Below are 13,042 nucleotides of genomic sequence, written 5' to 3'. Positions count from 1 at the left end.
TTATGAGAGACGAGGGGGTGATAATCAAGATTTTTCCCCCGGCGCAAGCGAGGCCGGAACCGCCACTGATAAGGAGGGGGTGAGAGAGAATTGTCTTTAAACTGATGCTCCTTCCCGGCTTTACAAATAGAAAATATACTACGTTACAAATTTCTAAGCTCCTAGAAGATTCTCAAGTCGTGTGTCAATTTGATTTGAAGCCAAACACAAAGCAAGTGGTCACATGCAGCATGACACGCAAAATTATATATATTTTTTTTCTTTTTCCCTGGAAACTCGTTATCGCTGCTGGCTGTGATAAGAAAAATGGGTATATATACAGCCGTATTTGGGGGGAATCTTCAGAATGCCTGTAGAGAGCAGCGTCTCAGCACAGGATGAAGAACTACGCAATTATACTCTTGGGTCTTGCCACCTGTAAGTGAACTTCTATTAATATGCTTTTATTCTTATTGTTTTTGGTTTCCTGTACAATGGGGTAAACTATTTGGTACCTATCTATTTTAGGTCATGTTCAAAAGCCTTCATTAACGAAAATTGACACTCTAAATGGTCTTCCAGAATTAAACATAATGAAATCAGTTCGCTAGCACCCCCCTCTCTCTATCATTTTCCATCCGATCGGATGTTATAATGAAGTCTAAGAACTTGTTATAATGAACCTAACCTGTTTTAGCTCCTGTTACACCTTTCTCAATCAAATCAAAAATACACACCCTCTCCTTGGGCTCATAAGTAAATTAATATTTTCGAATCGTACCCCCGATACCCTAACATTTCTTTTTTTCGTAACATTTACTTAAATCTGCTGCCTTAATCTGGCACTCCCCTCTTTCTAGAGACTTCCGATCGTTTAGAAGCTGTTTAAGGCATGTGTTTGAAAGTAATTTTAAAGTAGCTAAAGTGCCTTATTTTTATCTCCGTAGGACGGATAGACTAGAACTTTTAAAAATGGACTACAAATATCATCAATTTGTTCTCTCCACGAAAATGTATTCATCAAAAAATGATTATCCTCTTAGTATTGACGTCTCCCTTTACCCTCAGAAACACTTGTATTTTCTATCCCTTTCTTGTTCGACTGTTTGGTTCAAAAAATCATTTATAAGCTCCATTAATTTCCCACTCCCCCGAACGTGCAAAAAAAAAAATGAAACCAACCCAACCGAAATTTAATATTATGAGGATATTTTTCTTTTTACTCGATTAATAGATTTAGTTTCTTATTCAATGGATTAATTGTCTAATTACTAACTCTAAAAAGGGATTTTGAATGCTGTCATACTTCACATACAGTTTTTCTTTATTTTTTATATCAGTAATTATATTTTTTTAATTATTCCAATCCTGCCTGTGATATTTCTTGATTTCTAATCGTCATTCTCCTTCCCTAACTCAGGCAATTTTCAATGCCCCTTTAGACGGCATATCTACTCACTTGATGCTCGTTTGTGAAGCTACAAGAGATGCTACAGTAGTTTGTCCAGGCAACAAACCGCCAAGAATTTATGGGGTCAAATATTGAGAAAACTTACTTAACTGAATTCATATGTTATAACATGAGGAGGGATGGACCCGTGCCTTCTAAATGACATTCCTGTAATCTACAGGATAGTATTTTTTATTTTTATGTCTTCCTTTCTCGCTCGTTGAGCTTAGGCTTCCTAGCCTTTTCAATACCTTCTCTCTTTTTCGCTTTCTCTCTTCCTCTTAAAAACTGAAAAAGACTTATGCATCTTTAAAAGAAAAGGATTAAAAGAGAGTGAAAGAAAGAGGGGAATCTATATATATATATATATATGCATATATATATATATATATATATATATATATATATATATATATATATATATATATATATATATATATATATATATATATATATATATATATATATATATATATATATATATATATATATATATATATATATATATATATATATATATATATATATATATATATATATATATATATATATATATATATATATATATATATATATATATATATATATATATATATATATATATATATATATATATATATATATATATATATATATATATATATATATATATATATATACTATAATTGTATACATACGTTATTAAAAAATGTGTTTTTCTTTTTCAGTTGCTTCTGCAGCTGAAATTAGTGGAATCCTTTGCAGTGACAAAGCAACTATCAAGCGAACATGGGCCACTGTTACAGATTTGCCATCTTTTGGACGGAACGTTTTCCTTAGGTAACGTTGAATCATCTCTTAACATTTAAACCCCTAATAACTTATCTGACTGTAACAAGTGAAGCTTTAGCTTATGTATACTAAATTAATTAGCTACTCGTAAGACCCAAAATTATTATATCTACTGTTTTCAGTATTAAAATATATTAGTAACAAATTCAGGTTCATCTGGTTTCCATTAGAAGAGTAACTAAGTGGTTCTATTCTTTTAGATGTTTTTTTAATCTCAGAATATGGTAGATAGGAAATCTAGAGTAACGGTTCAGGGCAAATCAAACAGTTCGTGGTAACGAACTGTAGTAAGGAGCGATCCGGCTCAATAGTAACCAAAACTCTAAAAAATTGAATTTTAATATAAATAGCTACATCAAAAGAATCGCATTTTAATGCTGATTTTAAATATATAAGTTTCATCAAGTTTAGTCTCAGCCATCAAAAGTTACGAGCCTGAGAAAATTTGCCTTATTTAGGAAAATAGGGGAAAACACCCCCTAAAAGTCATAGGATCTTAACGAAAATGACACCATCAAATTCAGCGTATCAGAGAACCCTACTGTAGAAGTTTCAAGCTCCTATCTACAAAAATGTGGAATTTTGCATTTTTTGCCAGAAGACAAATCACGGGTGCGTGTTTATTTGTTTGTTTTTTTGTTTGTTTTTTTTTTTTTTCCCAGGGGTCATCGTATCGACCAAGTGGCCCTAGAATGTCGCAAGAGGGCTCATTCTAACGGAAATGAAAAGTTCTAGTGCCCTTTTTAAGTGACCAAAAAAATTGGAGGGCATCTAGGCCCCCTCCCACACTCATTTTTTTTCCCAAAGTCAACGGATCAAAATTTTGAGATAGCCATTTTGTTTGACATAGTCGAAAATCTTAATAACTATGTTTTTGGGGATGACTTACTCCCCCACAGTCCCTGGGGGAGGGGTTGCAAGTTACAAACTTCAACCAGTGTTTACATACAATAATGGTTATTGGGAAGTGTACAGACGTTTTCAGGGGGATTTTTTTGGTTTTGGGGGTAGGGTTGAGGGAGGGGGCTATGTGGGAGGATCTTTCCTTGGAGAAATATGCCATGGGGGAAAAAATTCAATGAAAAGGGCGCAGGATTTTCTAGCATTACTATAAAAAAAAACAATGAAAAAATAAACATGAAAACGTTTTTTCAAATGAAAGTAAGGAATAGCATTGAAATTTAAAACAAACAGAGATTATTACGCATATGACGGGTTCTAAAAATACTTTAGCATAAAGAGCGAGGTATTTAGGAGGAGATAAATAACTCACTCTTTATGCTAAAATATTTTTAGTGATTTCAACTATTTATTCTACGGCCTATTTGATTCAGGGGTCATTTTTAAGAATTGGAACAAAACTTACGATTTAGTGTAAAGAGCGAGGTATTAACGAGGGTACAAACCCCCTCGTACACATAATAAAAATATAAGAATATAAAAGTTTGTTACGTAAGTTAATTCTTAAGTTACGTATATTTTGTACTAATAAAAACGTTCGTTGAATATTAAAAGTTCTAGTAGCCTTTTTAAGTAACCGAAAAATTGGAGGGCAGCTAGGCCTCCTTCCCCACCCATTATTTCTCAACATCGTCTGATCAAAACTAAGAGAAAGCCATTTAGCCAAAAAAAATTAATATACTAATTTCATTTCAATAATTTATGTGCGGAGAGCCAAAATCAAACATGCATTAATTCAAAAACGTTCAGAAATTAAATAAAAAAAACTAGTTTTTTTAACTGAAAGTAAGGAGCGACATTAAAACTTAAAACGAACAGAAATTACTCCGTATATGAAATGGGTTGTCCCCTCCGCAGTCCCACGCTCTTTACGCTAAAGTTTTTAGTTGTTTTAAAAAGTAGAATTGTGGCAAAGAGTCAAACTTTAGCGTAAAGAGCGTGGGACTGCGGAGGGGACAACCCATTTCATATACGGAGTAATTTCTGTTCGTTTTAAGTTTTAATGTCGCTCCTTACTTTCAGTTAAAAAAACTAGTTTTTTTTATTTAATTACGGTATAAATCAAACAGTTCGTGGTAACGAACTGTAGTAAGGAGCGATCCGGCTCAATAGTAACCAAAACTCTAAAAAATTGAATTTTGATATCAATAGCTACATCAAAAGAATCGCATTTTAATGCTGATTTTAAATATATAAGTTTCATCAAGTTTAGTCTTAGCCATCAAAAGTTACGAGCCTGAGAAAATTTGCCTTATTTAGGAAAATAGGGGGAAACACCCCCTAAAAAACGTAGGATCTTAACGAAAATGACAACATCAGATTCAGCGTATCAGAGAACCCTACTGTAGAAGTTTCAAGCTCCTATCTACAAAAATGTGGAATTTTGCATTTTTTGCCAAAAGACAAATCACGGGTGCGTGTTTATTTGTTTGTTTTTTTTTTTGTTTTTTTTTTTTTCCCCCAGGGGTCATCGTATCGACCAAGTGGTCCTAGAATGTCACAAGAGGGCGATTTTGATAAAAAAAGGGGTGGGGAAGAGGCCTAGTTGCCCTCCAGTTTGTGGCTACTTAAAAAGGCAACTACAACTTTTTATTTTTTACGAAAGTTTTTATTAATAATAACGAAAGTAATAACTTTCTTAACGAGCTTCTATATTCGTATATATTTAGAACGTATATGAGGGGGTTCGCCCCCTCGTCAATACCTTGCTCTTTACACTAAAGCTTGATTCTTTTCCCAATTGTCTAAGAATGACCCCTGAAACACAAAGACCGTAGAATAAATAGTTGAAATTACTAAAAATACTTTAGCGTAAAGAGTGAGGTATTGTGGAGGAGACGAACCCCCTTATATACGTAATAATTTCTGTTCGTTTTAGTTTTTAATGTTGCTCCTTACATCCAGTTGACTTTTTTTAAATAATGCTAGAAAATTCTGCGGCCCCTTCATGGAAATTCACATCCCTCATGATAAATTCCTCCATGGAAAGATCTTCCCACGTAACCCCCTCCCACGCCCACCTCCCTCCTCAACACGAAAAAGTCTCCCTGAAAACGTCTGTTCACTTCACAATAACCCTTACAATATGTAAATAATGGTCAAAGCTTGTAACTTGCAGCCCCTCCACCGGGGACTGTGGGAGATTAAGTCGTACCAAAAGACATAATAATTGGGTTTTTTACTATGCTGAACAAAATGTCTATCTGAAAATTTTGATTTGGTGACTTCGGGAAAAAATGAGCGTGGGAGGGGGCCTAGGTGCCCTCCAAATTTTTGATCACATAAAAATGGCACTATAAGTTTTAATTTCCTTTAGAATGAGCCCTCTCACGACATTCTAGGACCAATAGGTCGATACGATCACCCCTGGGAAAAAATAAATAAATAAAATAAAAATAAACTCGCATTTGTGATCCGTCTTCTTGCAAAAAATACAAAGTTCCGCTTTTTTGTAGATAGAAGCTTGAAACCTCTACAGTAGGGTTCTTTGATACGCTGAATCTAATGGTGTGATTTTCGTTAAGATTCAAGGACTGTTAAGGGGTGTTTCCCTCTATTCTCTAAAATAAGGCAAACTTTCTCAGGTTCCTTACTTTTGAGGGGTAAGACTAAACCTTATGCAACTTACATATTCAAAACCAACATAAACATACGATTCTTTTGATGTAACTATTGGTATCAAAATTCCATTATTTAGAGTTTCGGTTACTATTGAGCCGGGTCGCTCCTTACTGCAGTTCGTTACCAGGAACTGTTTGATAGTGTAATCTTGATATGCTACCCTGGTCCTAACAGTTGCGCTTTCGGGGGAGGGCAATCGCTCCTAGATTTTTTACCCTTCGCTATATTTTGAAAATGACATTTTTGGGTATTTTCATTGAAAAATCCTTTTTTGAATCACTATAAATTTCTTTTAAAGAAACTTGAAGATTAAACCCTCTAAAGACTTTGAAATATATGTTCTGGCCATCCTTATCTTCATTTGCATGATATGCTAGCCACGTGTCCAAACTTAAAAGTGTGAAGGCCAGACTTGTTAAGGGAGGGTGACTTTTTAGTTTAGATTTTATTATTCTTTATTCATATTTTTGTCTTTGCTCGCCTCTTTCGTTTTGATTTTTGTTTATTTTCGAATCTCATACCCGCTGAAATAAATTCCTTTGCGTCTGCCTGGCCTCTATACAAGTTTACTATTTCAGAAATTAAGCAGAACAAAGGCTATAGCAGGGGTATATGACCTGGACCAGTTTCACAGCGTAAGCACAGCTGACTTATTTTGTTTCTTGATAAAAAGATACAATTTTAAGTTTTACATATTCCAAGGGGTTTTCTATGGTTATTATTAGCATTAAACAAATATTTTTGAATTTAAACTCTACCTAAATTCAGTACACCACAACTTCTTAACAGCATAAAAGGAAACTTAACAATAGTTTCGTTACTTAACAGTATATTAGTATTTCAATATTGCGGAAAAAGTGGAAGTTAAAAGTTGTGGTTCCCATTTTAAGATATAATTTAAATTAAGCCACAGCAAAGAAACTGTTTGCCATTTTGGGGTGTAAAATAACAGTTGTGGTCAGAGGAGGGCTTAAATACAAACGAATGGAAATTCAATATAGCCAATTGATTAAAATTATTTTTAAGAACTTCTTCAACGAAACTACTATTCATTGAATATTTTTTTAAAAAAAAATATAATAAACAATAAAATATATAAATATATAATTTATATTTTATATAAATTATATTTTATATAATATATATTGAAATACTATACTAATAATATTTTATATAAATATATAAAATATATAAATATATAAATAAAAATATAATAAATAATAAACAGTAAAAATGTTCACATTAAAAAACGAACATTTTTTAATTTATATTCTTCCTCAGTTCAGTGCACCACAACTTCTTAACAGTATAAAAGGAGTCTTAACAATGTTTTCGTTGTTAAACAGTATATTAGTATTTAAAATTTGCAACCATTCTGTTTTCGCATAGAAATTATTTTCAGTTCACTAAATCCTATTTTCTCTTAGTGTCTTTGCTGCAAAACCGGAATACAAGAATCTGTTCGTTGAATTCCGTAACATCCCTGCTTCTGAATTAGCCTCCAGTGAGCGGCTCCTCTACCATGGCGGTCGTGTTTTGTCATCCATTGATGAGGCCATCGCTGGAATAGATACACCGGACCGGGCTGTCAAGACGCTCCTTGCTCTTGGTGAAAGGCATATCAGTAGAGGAACAGTAAGACGACACTTTGAGGTAAGAATCCTTTTTAAATCACGCACAGAAAAAAAGGAACCTGTTTACCAACTAATGTACTTAGGAAAGAGAAAAGGCATATTTCAAAATAAATAATAGAAATCATGTTCCAACGTACTAAGCTCCTCATAGACGAAAAACCTAGAATTTCAACATTTATAGCCTATACTAATTTTAAAACCGACGAATTTGAAGATTTAATTTAAAAAGAGAACTAAAGAACATTAATATCCTGAAAATTTCTATTTATATTCAAATCTGAAATTTATCTAATTTAAATATTCATACTTAATAAATTTCTTGCTTTTTTATAAGCCTTTCTAACCGAATGCTGAAGTCAGGCACGTACGCAGGAATTTTTTTTCGGGGGTGGGCCAAAACCTACGAAACAGCAGATATAAAGAAGCACTTTTTTTATTTAGTAGCTAAATAAATACAAAAAACACGTCCATCAGAAAATACAGATTAACTTTAATCTGTAGTATTGTAGTGGATGAGGGGGGGGGAAAGACTGAAGCCTCAAAAGTACGTTTTAGGCACAGGTTATGTTCATAGCGATTCAGAACCAGTGATTAATCTATTATATCCCACTGAAATGGAAATTTTAGGGTCAACAGTACAATATGGGTGCTGTGGGGGTAGTTCTTCTATTGCAAAAACGTCGATTTTAATGAGAAATGATAGTTTCCAAAATTGATCCATTGAAAGCTGTACTTTATCCTGAAAAGGGGGATAAACACCCTAATATCAAGGATGATTCTATTTTGCTGTGAAAAGCAAACTCTTTTTACGAAAATAATGACAGTATAATCGCTAATTACTTCAAAGAGGGTAAAAAGTTAGACAGAAAATCAGTTAATAATTGGGCAATGACTTGACCCGATAATTGCATGCTGTAAAATCCAAAAAAAAAGGGCTTCACACCTGTATCTAGATTCTTAATATATGTCCTACTTTTGCCAGAAATCCCAAGAAACCATGGGGAAATTAAACATTTCACAAAATTTCGGGGGGGCCCGGGCCCGAAGCCCTCCCCCCCTGCGTACGTGCCAGGCTGAAGTTTACATTGCCTACTACTACCATCTCACTACAGTATCAGGCCACCAGTAATCTATACAGCTGCACACACTCCTAATCCATACCAATCTAATTAAAGCTTCCTTGTTTAACTTCAGTTCCAATTTTCTTTAAAACCTTTCATGCTACTGCTTCTTACCCTATTTGGAGACCTTCGTTTTGTTCTGCCCTGGACGAATAGCCAAAGAGGCAAATCTTTGGCAGTCTATCATCCTTCATCAGCAAAACGAGTCCTAGTTGTCTCAACCTTTTTCTCATTCTAGTCCTAGGAACGGAGACACAACCACAATCTTCATATAGCTTACTGTTTGAAATAAGGTCATTCAAACGGGTTCCCGAACCTACCCGAAGATAATTCCTCTGTAAAACGTCTAATAAATCCTTTCCTGTCCTCCAAAGCTCCCACGTTTTAGAGCACTGTCAGCACTATAGCTTCCAATATTCTGATCTTGGTTTGCAGACTTTTCTTTCTATTCTTCGAAACTTTTTCAACTATGAAAAAACACCCTGAGCCTTGGCTATTCTACTTTTTATATCATTACCTTTTCCACCATCTTTACTAATAATTACATAAGAAAAACTAGTTTTTTTTTAACTGAAAGTAAGGGGCGACATTAAAACTTAAAACGAACAGAAATTACTCCGTATATGAAATGGGACGTCCCCTCCGCAATCCCTCGCTCTTTACGCTAAAGCTTTTAATTGTTTTAAAAAGCAGAATTGTGGCAAAGAGTCAAACTTTAGCGTAAAGAGCGAGGGATTGCGGAGGGGACAATCCATTTCATATACGGAGTAATTTATGTTCGTTTTAAGTTTTAATGTCGCTCCTTACTTTCATTTAAAAAAACTAGTTTTTCTTATGTAATTTCTGAACGTTTTTTAATTAATGCATGTTTGATTTTGGCTCTCCACACGAAAATTATTAAAATGAAATTTGCATATTAATTCCTTTTTTGGCTAAATGGCTTTCTCTTAGTTTTGATCAGACGATTTTGAGAAATAAGGGATGGGGAAGGAGGCCTAGTTGCCATGCAATTTTTCGGTTACATAAAAAGGCAACTATAAATTTTAATTTTTAACGAATTTTTTTATTAATAAAAAATATACGTAACTTAAGAATTAACTTACGTAACAAACTTTTATATTCTTAAATTTTTATTATGTATATGAAGGGGTTTGTACCCTCGTTAACACCTCGTTCTTTACACTATATCGTAAGTTTTGTCCCAATTCTTTAAGAATGACCCCTGAATCAGAAAGGCCGTAGAATAAATAGTTGAAATTACTAAAAATACTATAGCATAAAGAGCGAGGTATTTATCTCCTCCTATATACCTCGCTATTTATGCTAAAGTATTTTTTAGAACCCCTCATATGCGTAATAATCTCTGTTCGTTTTAAGTTTCAATGCTATTCTTTACTTTCAATTGAAAAAACTTTTCCATGTTTATTTTTTCATTGTTTTTTTTTATAATAATTTCAGAAAATTCTGCGCCCTTTTCATTGAATTTTTCGTCCCCCATGACATATTTCTCCAAGGAAAGATCCTCCCACATAGCCCCCTCCCCTCAACCCCACTTTCAAAACCAAAAAAATCTCCTGAAAACGACTGTACACTTCCCAATAACCATTATTATATGTAAACACTGGTCGAAGTTTGTAACTTGCAGCCCCTCCCCCAGGGACTGTGGGGGAGTAAGTCATTCCCAAAGACATAGTTATTATGGTTTTGTACTATGTGGAACAAAATGGCTATCTCAAAATTTTGATCTGTTGACTTTGGAGAAAAAATGAGCGTGGGAGGGGGCCTAGGTGCCCTCCAATTTTTTTGGTTACGTAAAAAGGGCACTAGAACTTTTCATTTTCGTTAGAATGAGCCCTCTTGCGACATTCTAGGACCACTTGGTCGATACGATGACAATTTTTTTGGAAAAAAAAAACAAAAAAAAAAACAAATAAACACGCACCCGTGATTTGTCTTCTGGCAAAAAATACTAAATTCCACATTTTTGTAGATAGGAGCTTGAAATTTTTTCTATAGGGTTCTCTGATACGCCAAATGCGATAGTGTGATTTCCATTAAGGTTCTGTGACATTTAGGGGATGTTTTCCCCTATTTTTTAAAATAAGGCAAATTTTTCAGGCTCGTAACTTGTGATGACAAGGACTAAATTTGATGAAACAAAAATATTTAAAATCAGCATAAAAATTTGATTCTTTTGATGTATATATTAGCTTCAAAATTCCGTTGTTTAGAGTTTCGTTTACTATTGAGCCAGGTCGCTCCTTACTACAGTTCGTTACCACGAACTGTTTGATACTATCCGGCTAAGTGAAGCTATCCATTTGATTGATTTTCTCGTTAACCAGCATTACATCTTCACCTTCATTTATTCCCAGTCTCAGCTACTTAGCCTTCTTAGCATTAAATTTTAAACCTACTCTCACATTCTGAGCTCACAGAGACCTCCAAAATTATTTACTTTGCCAAAATTTTTGTTTAGGACATTCAAAATCACCTTTATAAGTTAAGTCAAGGAGAATTTTACCTTTCCCTTTGATCCCAAGCTCCCCCTTAGGCTTCCCTGTGCATAGCTATGCAAAGATAGGACAAAACCCTGCTTAACTCCTGATTCAATAGAAACCTGCTACTTACCTCATTACCTACCATAACCGTAGTACTGTAATCCTCGTACATAACACTTACAACTAAAATGTATTTATCTGATATACTGTACAGGGGTAGGACCTTTACTAAAGCCCCGCTTTTGGTTAACCTAAACTCCTGTTCATAACCGATAAAACTGAGGATTAAAAGGGTCTAAGGATTCATGGTGTGGGGTATGGCACTTCTTAATTTTTAATCCGAGCATGATTAAATAAAAATAAAAATAATGTGTTTCAACTGAAAGTAAGGAGTAACATTAAAACTTAAAACGAACAGAAATTATTACGTATATGAAGAGGGTTGCCTCCTCCTCAGCACCTCGCTCTTTACGCTAAAGTTTACTTATTAATTTCCAAAAAAGCTTCTTATTGTTCTAATTAAATGACCCTTGCGTTTCAGGAGTCGTTCTCAGAGAATTGGGAGAAAATTCAAGCTTTAAAGTAAACAGCGAGTTGTTAAAGAGGACTCAACCCTCTTTATATACGCAGTAATTTCTGTTGGTTTTAAGTTTTAATGTTGCTCCTCACCGTCAGTTGAAAAAAGAACTTGTTTTTTATTTAATTTTTGATCGTTTTTTCAATAATGCCAGGAAATCTGGCCCCGCCTCCACAGAGAAATACTTTCCCCGCAAAAATAACCTCTAGAAAATTTAATCCCAGTGAAAATTTATCCAGGACAATTACCTTTAGCAACTCTACGCGTAAAATTGAGACAAAAAAAGAAAGCAAGCAATATAAAAAAAAGTATTGCAAATTCCCCCTGTGTATAATTTCCCCTGACAACTCAGCCCCTGGAAACTTCCCTCCCCATGAAAAAAAAACAGAAGAAAATTCGTCCCCCGTGAAAACGTATGCATACTCTTCGATTACAAATACTATTCATAAACAATGGGCAACTTTCATAAATTAAAGATCTTTCCCCTGGGGCTATGGGGGACATGCTAGAAAAATTAAACTAAAACAAATAAACACGCATCTTTAATCCTTCTTCTGGCAAAATGTACAAATTCTACATTTCTGCAGATAGGAGTTTGAAACCTCTACAGTAGGGTTTTCTGGTAAGCTGAATGTGATGGTGTGAATTTCATTAAGATTCTGCTACCTTTCGGTGGCGTTTCCCCCTTTTACTCAAAAATAAGACAAATTTTCTCAGGCTCATAGCCGTTAACGGGTTGACGGGTTGGCAACTAAACTTGACACTTGTTGGCCTGTCATTTCACGCAAATTAACGGGTCCTGTGTCAATTATAAATTCTTGGTCAACCTGCCAATGACCATAGGTAGGCGTGCCTTGTTTACCTTTCATTCCAGGCAATTAACGATCCTATGTTAATTTTAAATTCTTGGTCAACCAGCCTGAGGCTCTAGGCGGGCATGCTTTTCTATAAGCTAACAAACAAGTATTGGTTCAGTAAGAGAGTCATGAACCAAGGGTAACCGGGTAAACGGCTTACTCCCGCCGTTTACCCGTGCCATTTAACGAAACACTTGGAAAACTATAATTTCTACGACTTTCTACCTTGTTTCTGCCCTAGGAATGACGCAAGGACAGATGATAGATAGACATATCTATTATCAAATGAACTGAAATCATTTTTATACAATCCTAATAAGGGCTTATGCCAGATTTTCCTCTTACTAAATCGGACTATCTTTCTTGGCTTTTACTACAATTAGCCATGGATTGAAGCCCACAACTACTTGATTTTATTTCAATTACTTGATTTACTACTTCAATTACTACTTGATTTAATTCAATTGATCTAATTCAAATTAAGTATTTGAAATCAGCATGATAAGCAGA

The 13,042-nt window shown here is 34.4% G+C and overlaps 1 protein-coding gene across 1 annotated transcript in view; it reads left to right on the top strand.

Annotated features, from left to right (window-relative positions):
* The first annotated feature begins 343 nt into the window (after positions 1-343).
* The window catches only part of LOC136028793 (uncharacterized), a 52,293-nt gene continuing 39,594 nt past the window's right edge, over positions 344-13,042 (top strand). The window contains 3 exon segments of the mRNA XM_065706697.1: positions 344-417; positions 2,137-2,248; positions 7,270-7,495. Coding sequence (XP_065562769.1) covers positions 378-417; positions 2,137-2,248; positions 7,270-7,495 — 378 coding nt within the window. The 5' untranslated portion in view covers positions 344-377.

Source organism: Artemia franciscana, chromosome 7, assembly GCF_032884065.1.
Source record: "Artemia franciscana chromosome 7, ASM3288406v1, whole genome shotgun sequence".
Lineage (NCBI taxonomy): Eukaryota > Metazoa > Arthropoda > Branchiopoda > Anostraca > Artemiidae > Artemia > Artemia franciscana.
The sequence above is the reverse complement of the archived record's forward strand: the minus strand, read 5'-3'. Positions and strand labels throughout refer to the sequence as shown.